Below are 15167 nucleotides of genomic sequence, written 5' to 3' on the forward strand. Positions count from 1 at the left end.
TTTCCTACGCCGGTATGTTGTAAAGAACAGGTGATAATCGGCATCCCTGTTTTACTCTCCTGCCTAACACTGCCCATCCAGTCTCTCCATTCGCTCTAGTGCTGTTCGAGACATGCGCAGGTTCCCGATAAGTCTTCTATCCCTCCAGTCCACTCCTATCTTCCACAAAATATTCATTAACTGCTCCTAGTTTAATCTTTCATGCGCCTTCTCTAATTTCACGAAGCATACAAATGTGTACATCGCGGTTAAACTCTCTGTGCACTTCAACTAGTGACCTCATTATTGCTATGGCATTATTTGTATCCATACCCTTTTCAAACCCTAACTGAGCTTCTTTTGAATGATAAATCATTTGCTCTCTTCTCAATCTTCTTTTTGATGATCTTAAAAAATTACTTTGGAGCCCGTTTCGCCCGGTCTCTGTAAACCCTCCGTATCCTCGCACTGTTCTTTCCTCCATGTTTCTTTTGTCCTATTATTTTCTTGTCTCAATTTATTTATTATTTGGAAATTAAGAATAAAGGATTTCGGATATTTATATTGTCTTCAAGTCTAAAGTTACCCAAACTCTTAGTAGATGACGCTTAAAATATAATCAATCATGGCTTGTATCTTTTATGGTCTATCTTTTTATATTTATGCTTTCCTTTTGAGTCTGCTAAATCCTTTCCTGATCGCCGATTTTTAAAACCTGGGATTGAACCAATTTCATTGTTTTAGGCTTTCCTCGAGATTTAATGTAACCCCGAATTCTCGAGTAAATGGTATTTATTTCGTGGAAAATTTCATTGTTAATTTCTTAGGAAATAATCTTGGTGCTCTGTTCGTCTCGCTTATAATGTAATCAAATGAGGTCACGACAAGTGCAAGCAAATAAATTTCCTTCGACGTCTTTCGGATGTCATTGGGAATATTGCCGTGGAAATGAGAACTTTTTGTGGTGTGTTTCACTCAGTCTCCGGTGCGATGCGTCTCGTTGGTTTCTTTTGATTGCATTCATGCTGTACTAGTTCATTCCAATACATTAAGTAAGGTATATAAGAGAAAAGAAACATGTAGCTTTAAAAGCAGATTTCATAATGACTGAAGAGAGCAGAATACAGGGTCGCACCCAAAAGTGGTAGGACTGATTTTTTTACAAGAATTTTATTGACGATATACTTACATCGACTTAATAATCTTCAAAGTATGCTCCTTGAGCTGCTACACACTTCGTATAACGTTGCTCCCATTCCCCGTACGCCCGCTGGAAACTTTCTTTGGGGATGCCGTTGATGACCCTCGTCGAAGCCTCTTGAACGGCCTTTATCGAGTCAAAAGGTCGTCCCTTGAGCTGTCTTTTCATCAGGGGGAAGAAGAAGAAGTCCGGTGGTGCCAGATCGGGAGAATGTGGCGGGTGCGGCAACGCCGTATTTGGCCAGGAGCTGTCGGTCGACACTCAGATTTTTCGGCACCATCTTGGCGCACACCTTGCGCATGGCCAAATCCTGTGAAATAATGCGTTGTACGTTGGATGCAGACAAACCCAACTGGTCTGCAATTTCTTCACTGGTTAAGCGTCGGTCTGTGTTCAGCAGTGTCCTCACTCTGTCCACATTCGTGTCGGTTCTTGCCGTCGACGGCCGTCCGGAGCGATGGTCGTCTTCAACGAGCTCCCTACCCTTTTTAAACAACTTGTGCCACTCAAATACTGTGGAACGGCTGAAGGCAGTGTCCCCATAAGCCTGCTTGATCATATCGAGGGTCTCAGTTGCCGTCTTCCCGAGTTTCGCACAAAACTTCACGGAATAACGTTGCTCTAAAATCAGATTCATTTTGTTTTTCGACGCGGACAAAAAACTTGCTTCACTAAAAACGGTGTCCTCACTCAACTACAGCCCGCAGGCGACTGAGGTTGGTGTCGGTCTGTTGCTAAGAGCCCCCTCCACCTTACCCTGCCAGGCAGACCCCCCATCCACCGCTCCGTTCGCGCCAGAGAAAATCAGTCCTACCACTTCTGGGTGCAACCCTGTACATGTCTACTGTGTGACATGTCAAGACAAAGTGAGAATGGGTGACAGCATTATTCGCAACTATGCGACATTGACCTTTTGATATAGTGAAATAAGATTCAGATCAATTTTTCATTCGTAAATTCAAGGGTTAAGGACCCGATAGAAGGGGATTGGAATTTTGCGGTGGTTAACGTACTGACTTCCCACCCTGGGTTCGAATCCCGGGGACGGCAGATATTTTGCAGTGGTATCCCGATCCCCAATTGAGGTGCTTTGTGGAGGGAACCTTGAGTTAGTACGCCGTCCGTCAGATATGGAACGTTAAACTGCCGACCCCTCGTCGTCTTTCGTTAAGAGTAGGCTAATGCCGACGCCGGGTTTCTCTCCACCCTTCATCCTTTCCTGTCCATCCCTAATGGCGCAAATGACGTCAGCTGTCGGTCGCCTCCCCTAAAACTACTACTACTAAAGCACGATGGAATTTAGTATTATTACAACTCCGCAGCCATCCCAAGTTTTACGGCACTTCTACTTAAAGCTAGTAGTTACGATAGTTGCCAAGTGTAAAGAAGGATCGATTGCGGAAGAGCGCCACTCGGCAGGAAATGCGGTCAACGTTGCCATAGCTGGTGATAAGCTTATAAGAGTACCTTTCGCGATTCGACTTTGGGATGGAGTAGTCACACACTTGTGACGAACTAGCATTGGATAGTAAGTACGTAATTGCATGGCTACGCAGAATTGGCTTGACAGGGAAAGAATTTTTCTGAATTTCAATAAATCGAGTACCTCGTAACTACCTCTTTTATAATCTGTGCCGAATTAAGTTTTGAAAATTGTCGGCCGTTAGCCGGAATGTAATTTTTAAAACTCCGGCCCGACGGTTAGAATGCGAAATATTTCGTGGAAATCGTTCCTGGAACTGTTCTGTATGTATCCAAATATAAATTTTGCGATCGATGGGCATAACGGATTTCATCGAGGATCCGATTTGCCGACGCTCAATAGGTTCCAATCGTGCTAACTGATATGCTACTATGTCAGCATGCCTACCTATCAGCAGAATATCATGAACAGTTTTGCCGTTCTTTCGTAGAATTATTTGTTCACTTTAACTGGCACATAACTTTGTTTGTCCGTTGACAGCAGTTTCCGAGGGGTCGGGAGGACGCGTGCAGATTTGGGCCGCTCGTTCATACTGAGAGCGTTATCGGGCTTCACGTTATCGGGCTTTGGCTTAGCCGTCGTAAGATATTATGCGTAGATACGCCGATTTTATCCTCGTGCCTTTGGCTCATGATCTTCTTCGTATTCCCCTCTGGTTATCCCTCTCGGGACTTGCCCTCATGTCCCATTTCAACACTCATGGCGAGTTACTGCACTCGGAAATCCTATGACTCCCCACAGATCCTCATCCACCTGTTTACCCTCACCTAAATTCGCTGGATGATGCAGTTCAGCCTTTCTTTGATATTGCCTGTATATGAGGCGTAGTTAAATACGTGACATCATAGTAATAGAGTCAAAATGGATATGGCAAGGAAACCGAGGAAAAGATTTGCTTGAGAAACAATGTTGCAGCTGCAGGACGAGTCATCAGAGTCTCTCGTCTCGCAGGAACTAAATATATCTTCCTCTTCCATGAAATTTGAGGTCGAGAGTCATTAAATGTTAGAACATTTCCTCCTCGAGCCCCACTAAAGTATGTAATATTGACAGCTGAGCGTACACCCTCGGCCGCGACACGACGAGTGAATGGTCACGAATATCCCGACTATTCTTTTCATGTTAACTTAGCGCAAAATAGGTTTCACAGAGTGCTACGTGAGTCGCGTCTGACTCACCAATCTTGGTGATTTCCGAAATCATCTCCAGTCAGCCATATATTTCGATTGGTGGTCGTATCTGGTTTCCTAAGATTCATTTGTTTGGTGTTCTCAGATGATCTTATCTCTTGCGAAAGTATTTCGGGGAGTTTGATCAAATATTTTCATTTATTAAAAATGCAATAAAGAAGGGGTAGGCTGAAGTAAAATAGTAAGGAGCGAGATATATTTTGGGTATGAGGAAAAAGTGTTTACCTAATTAAGGATTAGGTCAATGTTTAGGGACTACTGAAAGGTTTAGGAAAACGTGGGAGGAAAAGTTTTTATGAAATAATTCGTAGCATTTATGAGAGAGGAACTTGGCCGGAAGATTTTGTCAGATCAGTGTTAGTTCCTATTCCAAAAAAGGTAAAGGGTACATCATGTGAGGACTACAGAACAATGAGTTTGAATTTGCTCAAAGCTGAAATGGTTCTTAAGATCATCAACATGAGGATGGAGAGCAGGGTAAATGATTATTTAGGGGGTGATGAGTTTTGTTTCAGATAAGGGAAATCACGCGTGATACCAAAGCAGTAATAATATCCATAGCGGTAATGATGAAGATAAAATAGAATCAGGATTTACTCGTTTGTTTCCTTGTTTTTGAGAAGGTGTTCGATAGAGTGAATTTGGTAGAATTATGAATGTGGTACGGAAAATATTAGTCGATTGGAGGGATAGGAGGCTAATCCGTAACCTGTACGTACATACGTCTCAGACTGCTCAGGTGCGAATGGAAGATAGGGATAACAGAGGGGCAATTTTAGGAAGAGGAGTTAGACTATGGGGGTGTCCAGAAGGGGAATAGTATATGGAGGTGACCTGTGATGTTCAACGTATATGAGTAAGAAATTATTAAATAGGCATGATAAGAACTGGAGGTAGGATTGAAACGGTGGGATATTTATAAAATGAGTTAGGTTGACTGATTGTTATGGCGTAGGTATTTAGTTTGTCAGTCAGCCAAAGAATTGAAGAGGGGTTTATTGTTGGTGCGGATGTCACGAGTGTGTTTTGTATTGTCAAAGAGGCAAGAAATGTATCTTTGTATCGTATAATGTGCCCAACCAAAACCTACCTTAATCTCTATAATACCAATAATAATAATAACGTGTTATAATATTTAAAATATTAACTCATCATCAGGGAAACATTACTTTTATGCTCGCTAAGGATTATCAAAGGGATGAGAGAGGCAAGCTTGCTAACGAATCGCGGGGAGGGGATCTTTAGGGTATTGTGAAACCTTAATTTCATTTTGGCATCAAAAAATGAGTTTTTTTGAGTGTGCATCATGTAGTGACGATAAATTGACGTCGGGCTGATGGTTATATTTTGAAGTGCAGAAAAATAATAAATAATAATTTTGTATTATGGATTACTTTGTTTCGTAGTTTAATTTATTACCTGAAAATCGTCCTCGTTTATGGTTTCTGCAAATTGCGTTCAATATCATTTCTGCATATGGAAGCCCATTCATTTAATTTGTTTAGAATTCCGTTCTAATAATCAAAAAGGGTTCTACTACTTTCAAGTGCCGCAGTTGGATTGAACAAATAATTGCTGTCTTGATTGTATCAGCATTACGTCTGTTAATTTATGAACATGTAAACAAATTCCAATTTGATTAGTTTGGTGCTACACTGGTAACAGTTTTGTCTATGAATGCTTTCTTTGGGACCTCGTGATGATCTCATCGTATCCTTTGTCATTGTCGTGTGCTTAAGAGGAAAATGGCTGACCTCCTCTGCCAAAAAATTTCGGTAAGGAAAACCTAACCATTGCTAAAAGTAAACCATTACTGAAAGTAGTATGAACCGATGGTCTCCAATCTTCCGGTCACATTTTCAAAATTAAAATTGCTAGGTATATGTGAAAAATAGCATCATTTAGGTAAAACCAACGATCTCTCTTAAAAACCGAAAATAGGTGAAAGTCTAAGCTGTTCTTGTAAGCAGGAATCCGGGAACCCGTAATTTAATCTGATCATAAATTGCGTAATTTCTCTGGGACACTTTAACCCAACAAAATTTGCTGCTACGGGTGATTTTTGGTAGGCTAGAGCACGTAGTATTTTTTTTGCGAGATTGGCGAGAAAACATAGAAGTATATGTTGTTGCAATACGGAGTACGAACCGCACCCGAGAAACGCAGGGCCTCATATTTTTTAGCCTAGTCAATTTTTTGTTATAATGTTAACCCAATCAGATCGATTGAGAGTGGTTTTATTTTCCTAATTCCGACGTAAAAACACCGAGAAGGTAGAAGCTCAAGTGTTATATTGACTTTTGAGAAACTGTCATTTCATTAAGCGTAGTTGATACAAAATTGATGTCTTAATACTCTGTGGGAATACTAATTTTTAGTTATGTTTATAAAATAAATTAAATATTTCATTAAAAATTATCTCTTTATTCAAATATTCAAGCTGAAGTGATTTTTCGGGTACCAGGTATTCCTGGGGAACCATAACCGGCACAGGGACAGAAACTGGCCCCCCTACCCTGATGTGTGAATTTTCACACGCCGTATAGGGCTTAGTACTGGGCGATCTCTACCATCACCTACTAAACCGACCGTCGGGTTGATTACTGTGTTTATGGTTTATTCAAATATTCATATGGAAATATCTTTCTCACAATCTCGGGTTTTTAATTTGACAGAGATATATGCTTTTATTTTGTTTATTTACATCCCTTTTATAAAAAAATTGAGTTGCAGGTTGAGTGTAACCCACATGCCGGTTGGATCCGGTTAACAGTGCGCCATAGAGCCATGTCATTTCAATTGGCCCACGAATCGTTGGGTACTTTGGGAATGCACATTTTTGCAATTTGGAAAACATCAGGCCTGTTTGCTTAATTTTTCGTTCGTGTATGTCGACTTCAAATAATGCTCCTGAATAATAGCTGCGAATTTTAATGCACGTCTGAGAAAATGACCGTAACATAAGAGAGGTGTTACGCGATTTATGAGGAAGGCTACGGACGATTAAGTATTTCCTATTTGTACTTCTCAGGTGATGTTAAAATTAGAAGATAAGCGCAAGGTGTGAATTTTGGTAAATGTTTCCGCGAAAGTTAAATAAATCGATTGTTCATTAATTTAATTACTAACTAGCCACTGTCAAATTGTACGTGCATCGTTAATTACCCTATTCTTCATTGAAAGGAAATACGCTTAGTAAAATGTGTATTTTTTTAGATGTCGGAAAAACACATTTATGATGAATCAAACCACACTCACCCCAAAAATGTTGCTTGTTTGTTCGTATTTATCGTTGTTTGAAGAAATAAATGGTTTCCTAAGTTTCCGTTGTTTTTATTTGTCCAATTTATCAGCAAGAAAAACATTTTGCTATTCACGAAGAACTAAAATAATTTTCAATTATAATTTTTACAGGCTGACTACTAAATCGAGATATGGAAATGCATCCTATTTAAATGTATTCAATTCATTCAGCTTGATATTGAAATTCTAGTTTATAAAGAGTGAATACTGTGCACGCCGCAGATGCGAGGTTCTGATGCTGTTCTGATGAGGAAGACGTTGTTCCGTCAAGATGAGCAGGAGAATGATATTATAATCAATAGCCGTGACCTTATCAGTCGACTGCCTTTTCCTTAGCGATTCTGTGAAGCCTTTGTCCCAATGATTCTGATCAGAAACGTGCCCACCTGCTGATCCGAAGGCTGTTTTTCATCCTACCGCCATGCATGGATATTGTCATACGATGCATTGTTTTTTATTATTTTTGTATTAGTGGGAATTGTCTCCAGCTACCGGCGTACTTAAACTCGATCGTTGTGTCCGAATATTTGTCAAGATAATTTTCAAAATACCACACGTATTCAGTGAAGCTTTAGTAGGTTTTCTTCGTGCCTATCATCGATCAGCATGAAATCCATTATCGAGACAAATGCCCGGCATCCACATTTAAATGGAGAAGTGCCCCGGAACAAAGAACACGTCGACCGGAATTTTCAATGGGATGTTACTTCCCCCTCTGAAAAAGTCATGGCATTAAGATTAGATGAATAGCGTCGTGCTCCAAACGGACGCCGTCAGATCGAACGCTCCCGAATAAGGCGCCAGGGGGGCGCCTCTAGCTCGTTCCCCCGACGCGCGTCCTCCCGCTCCCCATCCTCGCGACGCCCAAATCTCCCCTATATCACTCAGCCATCGCGGAGCCACTACGAATCCGGAGCGCCACCACGCCGGCGTCACCCATCTGTTCCCGTCCCCATAAATATCATCCTTTTACGTGCCCCTAGACATCGAAGAATCGGGGTAGAATGGCTGTACGATGTGTACCTCATCTGGTTGATGAAACTCTCTTTTGTTTCCGAATTCTTCTTCCCGTGCTGAAAACGAGATTCCCTCTGCCTCGGATTTACTTGTTCCATATCGTTTTGGTCTTGCATCTTAAATGTCTGATGTAATGTAATGATTGGCGATTAATCATGCTACCAATGCATGTATCGTATCCTTGCCCCATGGCATGGAAAAAATGGTTGCATGCCAGTATCAGAAAATTGAAACCCCTAAATGACTGCATTCTACCCAAATATTACCCCATCTCCATCCAGCGTTCAAATTTTGAACCATTGTTGCCGAGTGCACATTTGAAAATCAATCCTCATACGTGTTGGATAATGTAAGGCACACAATAAAATAACTGTCGAGTTAATTGTGGAAAATGTGAACATTTCCAAATGACTCAATTCTATACTCATTTTGGATGGTGACATATGAATTCTAACTGATATTATGACATTGTGAGAGGTTAATAAATCAGTGAACCATGAAGGTAGTTTTATCTTAACCATTATCTTATTATATCAAATGTAGGGGTGGGGGAGCAAATGGACACTTTGCTGTATTTTTGTATCATAAAGGTAGCTGTTAATATCATTCTCACTTGATGAAGCCTGGGAGAAAGTATCACTTGGTGTTTTGTGGGAAGATGTCAGTTCTTTCCTTAGGAAAGCAATATACAAAATGAGTGTGTTCTTAGGATATATCTCTCTCGGGGAAAAAGACGTTTTAAGCATGAATGGCAAAATAAATAAATCGGATGTGTCTGTATTATGGGGAATGTGGAAAAATTCAGTGGGGTGAAACTATTTTCTCTCTTCAGTCATATGCTTCCATGATTTTACTGTGGTATTGTGTACCTTGATTTATTAAGAGATTCATATTTTAATATTTCTGTTGTTTGAGGTTTACCTATTTCATCCCCTTATGTATTAGTTTGAGTCCTAATCTAGTCTTCCTGCACTCAAAGCATTAAATTATATTGAAGAACTTATTTTTTGCTGTGCACTAGTTCAAATAGTGTTCTCCCCTCCTTCCTACTTTCACATCCCTCTACAATTTTTATCCCCATTACCTCTTTCATTCCATAATATTCCCCCTCCCTTGTCTTTTTGGCCTCCATATCTGTAGTCCTTGCTCAAAGTGTTTCAATAGCAATAAGAAAGCATGTTCTTAGTTTTCATAATTTTACCCCACTTTCACTCTGTCATATATATATGGCTCATCCCTCACCAAAAATGAGAATTGGTTTAATAAGAAAGTCCCAAGTCTTTTATCTCATCAATCTCTATGAGTAAAAAAGTGATTTCTTTTCTTTAGAAGTAGATCTAAAATACTTTCTAATTTAAGAGTTTGTCTGAAATTTGAAATCTGTCCCACATGGTTATTTTTAGGGACCAAAAAAATTAACTTTTTCAAAATGCATTGGCCTTTTTTTTTCAAGAAGCTTTCAGGAAGTTTTTCTTGAAGCATTCTTGATAGCCACTTCTTTTTTTATATAATTTTCTAAGCTACATATAAAGAAGTGTTGCAGGAACAAAATGACCTTTATTCTTAAAATAAGTCTGGTGAGTCTTTCTTTGTGTTAAATAGATATTGATACCTATTCCTAAATTACCAAAAAAATAACAATCCTTTCATTAGGTTAGAACAATAATAAAGGTATTTAACCAAGCTTAAAATCCAATGTACAATAAAAAGCAAGCAATCGAGGGATATTTTCCAACATCCGTGCATTTTCATCATAGTCTCAATTGACTTGTATTATCAAGTGTCAAATATCATTGTATTTTCTCATTCATTTCTCCTGCATGCAAATTAGGTCTAAACTTGCAAAATCAACATTTTCAATTTTTCAGCCTACAAGCATGGGTCCCCTGAAAGACTGGTGTTCCCAACTGATTCCTTAGGTCAGCGATGTGGAATTGATGAAAGTGTCAAAAATAAACCACACCTCCTGTTTTTTGATCTATCAAAATGCGCAAAACCAGCTGTGATTGTCACTGGATGTCCAACACCTCAGGTAAACATTGGTTTTTAAATACTTGACAAATATTAAAATGCTTGTTGGATTGTGTAATGCATGTATAATATGATGTTGTGGCTTTAAATAAATATTAAATTATTTCAAGGAATTGCTTGTGGCTTGACTGTTTGAAGTAATATAAATTGTGTGACAACCCAGGTATTTCTGAAGATTGATAATTTTTGCAAGTTGTTTGAAGTTTAAAGATGCATTAATTCATGTTATGAAAATAGATACCATATTGTATTTTGGTATTACATCATATGTTAATGACAGCCTAAGCTAAGTAGGTTTCGGAAATGGTTTCAATTTAGGAAACATAAACTAGGAAAAACTGAAAAATATTTATACATGCATGTAAATTGCTGTTCTGGTAGATGGACTTAGAATTCATTAAACTGATACATGAGCGAGTGAAAATACAGGAGAATATCAGTGGGTGTTAGTATCATTTATCTACCATCATATTCTCACCCAAAGAAGAAAGTATCACTTCTTAACATAGACCAGAGGTTTTCAGTAAAGTACATGTACATCTATTTTTTTTCCTGGATACCAGATCTTCCTAGGAAACCATAACTGGCACCAGGAAAGGCACTGGTCCCCCTACCCTAATGTGTGAATTTCACATGTCGTCAGGCTTAGTACTGGGTGAACTCATTGTTATTGTGTTTATGGTGTGTATATATATACCCACACACTAATAATTATCTAAATTATTATTATTATTATTTTTTCCAAGGATTTTTATTGGTAAAATATAAGGAAACCCTTTTAACCCTTTCAACACTGAAAACCTCAGGGAAATTATGACTTGACTGAGCATAAGACAGCCTGTTATTATGTTACTAAGCTGGCGAGTATTGCATTCCTATTTCTCCCCACCTCCTGTAACATTTTGTTTGCTTCCAATCAGGTCATTTCTGCTTTCTTCAGACACACATCTCAAAAGCCAATGGTTAACACTCATCCTCTTTTTTTGAAAAGCGAGGCTCCTATAGAGTGTGCTATCGTGCTGAATTTTCAAGTTTCATAAATTTTTTCTTTGCATCTCCTATATTTTATTCTTACTGTTGATCTTCATTTCTATCCTTATTAAACATGCTTCTTTTACTAATGTAGTACTCCTTTCACTATCCTAAATTCTAAGTCTATTCAATTCAAAATACTGCCAAATAGCTAAATATGCCTTTTTACTTATATGTTCAATGTATTATTAATCTTCCTAATTCTTGGAATATCATTATTTTTTTCATTTTGCTTTATCTTCATATTGGGTTTCTTTTAGTAATTTTAAATGCATTAAAAAATGGCCACATTCATTTGATTAGCTATTTAAAGCTTCATTATACACGCATCACGTCTTTCAGTCCATTTTATCAGCATGTAACCTACTTGCATGCTGTTATACAATTTCAAGGAAATCTTATTGATATAATTGATTATCTTGAACCTGAACTGTGGGTAGTCATTTTCCTGATGTGGAACAATAGCAACAATTATACCCTATGTTAATGGTTTCTTCTGCTCCTCATTACTTCTGACCTGACCAACATGAAATGTTTTGCATCTTCCTTGCTTTTCGCTGTTTAACTAAAATTATCCCTTGTATCATATCCTTCCATATCCTGTTACGTCTCAACCTCTCATCATTTTAATCACCTTATCTTTAATTTCTTCCGTGAAGTTTCCCTCCGATAAAAATGCTCAAGTACAAATTACCACTCTATTGCTTTTGTGAACTTGCAGTGTGTTTGAGCAATTACTCATGATGGCATTCTTCTGGCAGTCAATTTTAACTCTCTTCAGTTGTCTAATGCAGTCTTGAAATTTGTTAAGTGTATGTATAAGAATATTGATGTTAAAGTTTCATTTTTCAGTGTTTAGCGTTAGTAATTAGTTGAGAAAGCTATGGCTTAAGTATTGTAGTAGTTGATATTCTTCAGTTTTTTCTTATGCATTTTACCTTTTTTAAAAATCATTGAGTTTCTACACAAGCACCTTAAATAGTCTATTGTCCTCACAACTGTGTCACAACTTTTGTATGTTATACCCTAAATAGTAGTGAGAACCCAAAGGGTTGTTTTATTGACAAGATATTTTAAGCATATTCATTTTTTGTCTTTATGTACTTTGATTTTTATTTATTTTGCCTGGCAGTGCCTAATATCTATTCCATTGCATTATGTTGTGTAATTTTAATATTTATGTCAGAATTTTCTATATGATGTCTGAACAAAGGGAAAACCATTGAGGATAATTTGAAATAAGACACAGTGGAAAAGTAATTTGAATATTTTTTAAGAATCTACTATGATACTTAGAACTAAGATCCACGATGACATTAAGTGTTAAAGGCATTAATTTGTTTCCTCTTTTAACAGATTTGTGTGGAGAAGTGCCCTACCCAGGACTTCTTTTCAGGCTTGTACTTGGAAAATCTAGGGTCGTTCAACCCAGTTGAAGTCCAAAGTCAGCTTGTTTGCTGGTATGGCTTCAAAAAGGAAAGTATAAGAACTGTAGATCAACTGAAAACTGCTATTGAACAACAGCGATGTTCACCTTGGTACCTAAAGAGCGAGTCAAGTGAGTATTTTCATCTACTTATTGTTTCTCTCCTTATTCATAAAATGTGAAATGGAAAAATTTCCATCTTCCATCAAAGCTTTATTTATCACCAGTAGCTTGGAAGTTCTTAAACTATTAACCTTTCTCTACTTTACTACATCAACTTTTGCTCCAATTTACATCATATATACATTTGGAATTTGGTATTTCCCATTAGTTTCAAATATATCATGGCATTAATAACACCTTCATGTAAATAGGCTTTCCTTACAACTATGACTTATTGAACACAATTTATTTGTTCTACATGTTTGATCTTAGTTGAAAAAGAAAATTGTAAAATGTTGAATTTAGATATACTCAGGATCAAGGCATGTAAGAATTGACGCATTCTGCGTTATGAATTACACATGAAGAAACCATAAACTTACACAAATCATAAGGTTGCAGATATTTGCAATGTATATTGATATTAATGAGTGTTCTATTCCATTCCAGCAATGGAATATTTTTTGCAAGTATTTACTTTGAAGCATTTTAAGCCTGCATTTTTAATGAAATACTTAGCTCCCATTCAGTTCTAATGTGAGATTTTTGAAAAAGATATGACTGTTAATTCATCTGAGTGATACTCTGCAATTTCCAAATGGATTTGTTTTTTAGATTTATTCCCATTGCTGTTCCAATATCACACTTAGTATAAGCGTGCCATGATTCCTTCTCTAAAGTTGTTGGACCTAAAAGCAAAGTAGTAGACCTAAAGTCAATCAATTGTCATAATGCTCCTTCACAACTCTTTTGGCAGCAGCTAAATTTGGCCTCTTTCAGCCTATATCAATTTTAGGTGGAATATTATGTCAACACTTATCTGTGCCATAGCACAAAATTGCTGAGTCCATTGAATAGGTCAGTGAATTTTTGGACCAAGTTTGTCCCTGTTAAGTTTTTGTATAGCATTTGAGGAGGAGTACAAGAAGAAGCACTAGGTTATAAGTATAAAGTAGTAAGTATGGTGACAGTACTTTTTGAATGATATTGTAGAAGTATAAAAGCTGTTCACAAAAGAAGCATGATAGAGGATGCCGGGCAAAGATATTGAAAGTTTACACAGGAAGAGTGAAATGGGTTTGCTGTATAGAAAGATGAAATATCTATAATGATAAGAAAGGAAAACCATTTGCACTCTATAAGCAGGAAAATTACTAATTGAACCTAAAAAGATTAGTGAGAGATGGAAAGAATACATTGAGGATATACGAGGTCTGTTTAAAAAGTATCATGACTTTTGTGTTTTTTCTAACATTATTTATTTATTCATGAATATTTATTTTGTCCCCTTCAAAGTAATCCTCACTAAATATTATACATTTCTGCTGAATTTTTTTCCAATCCTCGAAGGACTTCAAAAAGTTATTTTTTGTGATCTTGTTCAGCTCCTCCATCGATGCAGTTTTTATCTCTTCTATTGTAGAATAGCTTCGTCCTTTCATGGGCCTCTTCAGTTTTGGGAACAAGAAAAAGTCACTGGGGGCAGATCAGGGGAATACGGTGGCTGCGGCATCATTGGTGTGTTGTTTTTGGCCAAGCATTTGCACACAAGTAACGATGTGTGAGCAGGGGCGTTGTCATGGTGCAAAAGCCAATATTTGTTCTTCCACAAACCCGGGCGTTTGTGGCAGATTGCTTTGCGCAAATTGCACATAACTTGCAGGTAATATTCCTTATTTACCGTTCTGCCCTGTGGTAAGAACTCATGGTGCACCTTGCCCCTGCAATCGAAGAAAACTCTGAGCAAAAATTTCACATTCGACCGAATGTGGCATGCTTTTTCCGGTCTTGGCTCGTGCTGCAGCTTTCATGGAGATGATTGAGCTTTAGTTTCCACGTCATCTTCACCAGTTATGACCCATTTGGGAGGAGCAAATTTGGGTCATGGCGGACAGAGTCCAACACCTCATTAGCAATGTTAATGTGTTGCTGGTTTTTGGTCAAAATTGAGCAATTTTGGTATGAATTTTGTGGCGACCCGTGTCATGCCCAAATCATTGGTAATGGCACGAGCCAATCAATATGTTTAGGTCCTCTGCGACTTCTATAACGGTGATTAGACGAATGGCCGGTGCTATTTTCTTTACTTCATCAATGTTTCATCTGTTGTTGACGTGCTTGGGTGTCCAGCACACTCTTCGTTGTTCACATCTTCTTAGCTCTCTGAGGACATTTTGTACCTCCAAGAAACGTTACTTTGGTCCAAGGTAGCTTTTCCATGAGCCACAGTCAACATTCAGAATGCATCCGCGCACTTAATTTTTCTCACAAAATTTTATACAGATTCTTTGATCCATTTTTTGGAACAGGCAAAAATCAAAGACAAACTAAAACACATCCAAG

At 38.0% G+C, this 15167-nt stretch overlaps 1 protein-coding gene across 3 annotated transcripts in view; it reads left to right on the forward strand.

Moving 5' to 3' along the window:
- The window catches only part of Ctl2 (Choline transporter-like 2), a 101017-nt gene that overhangs the window by 38271 nt on the left and 47579 nt on the right, over positions 1 to 15167 (forward strand). For all 3 annotated transcript variants that reach the window (XM_071587066.1, XM_071587076.1, XM_071587084.1), the window contains exons 3-4: positions 10042 to 10205; positions 12593 to 12794. In XM_071587066.1, coding sequence (XP_071443167.1) covers positions 10042 to 10205; positions 12593 to 12794 — 366 coding nt within the window. The remainder of the gene's footprint in view (positions 1 to 10041; positions 10206 to 12592; positions 12795 to 15167) is intronic.

Source organism: Hetaerina americana, unplaced genomic scaffold (genome assembly GCF_022747635.1).
Source record: "Hetaerina americana unplaced genomic scaffold, ioHetAmer1.1.p SCAF_1, whole genome shotgun sequence".
Lineage (NCBI taxonomy): Eukaryota > Metazoa > Arthropoda > Insecta > Odonata > Calopterygidae > Hetaerina > Hetaerina americana.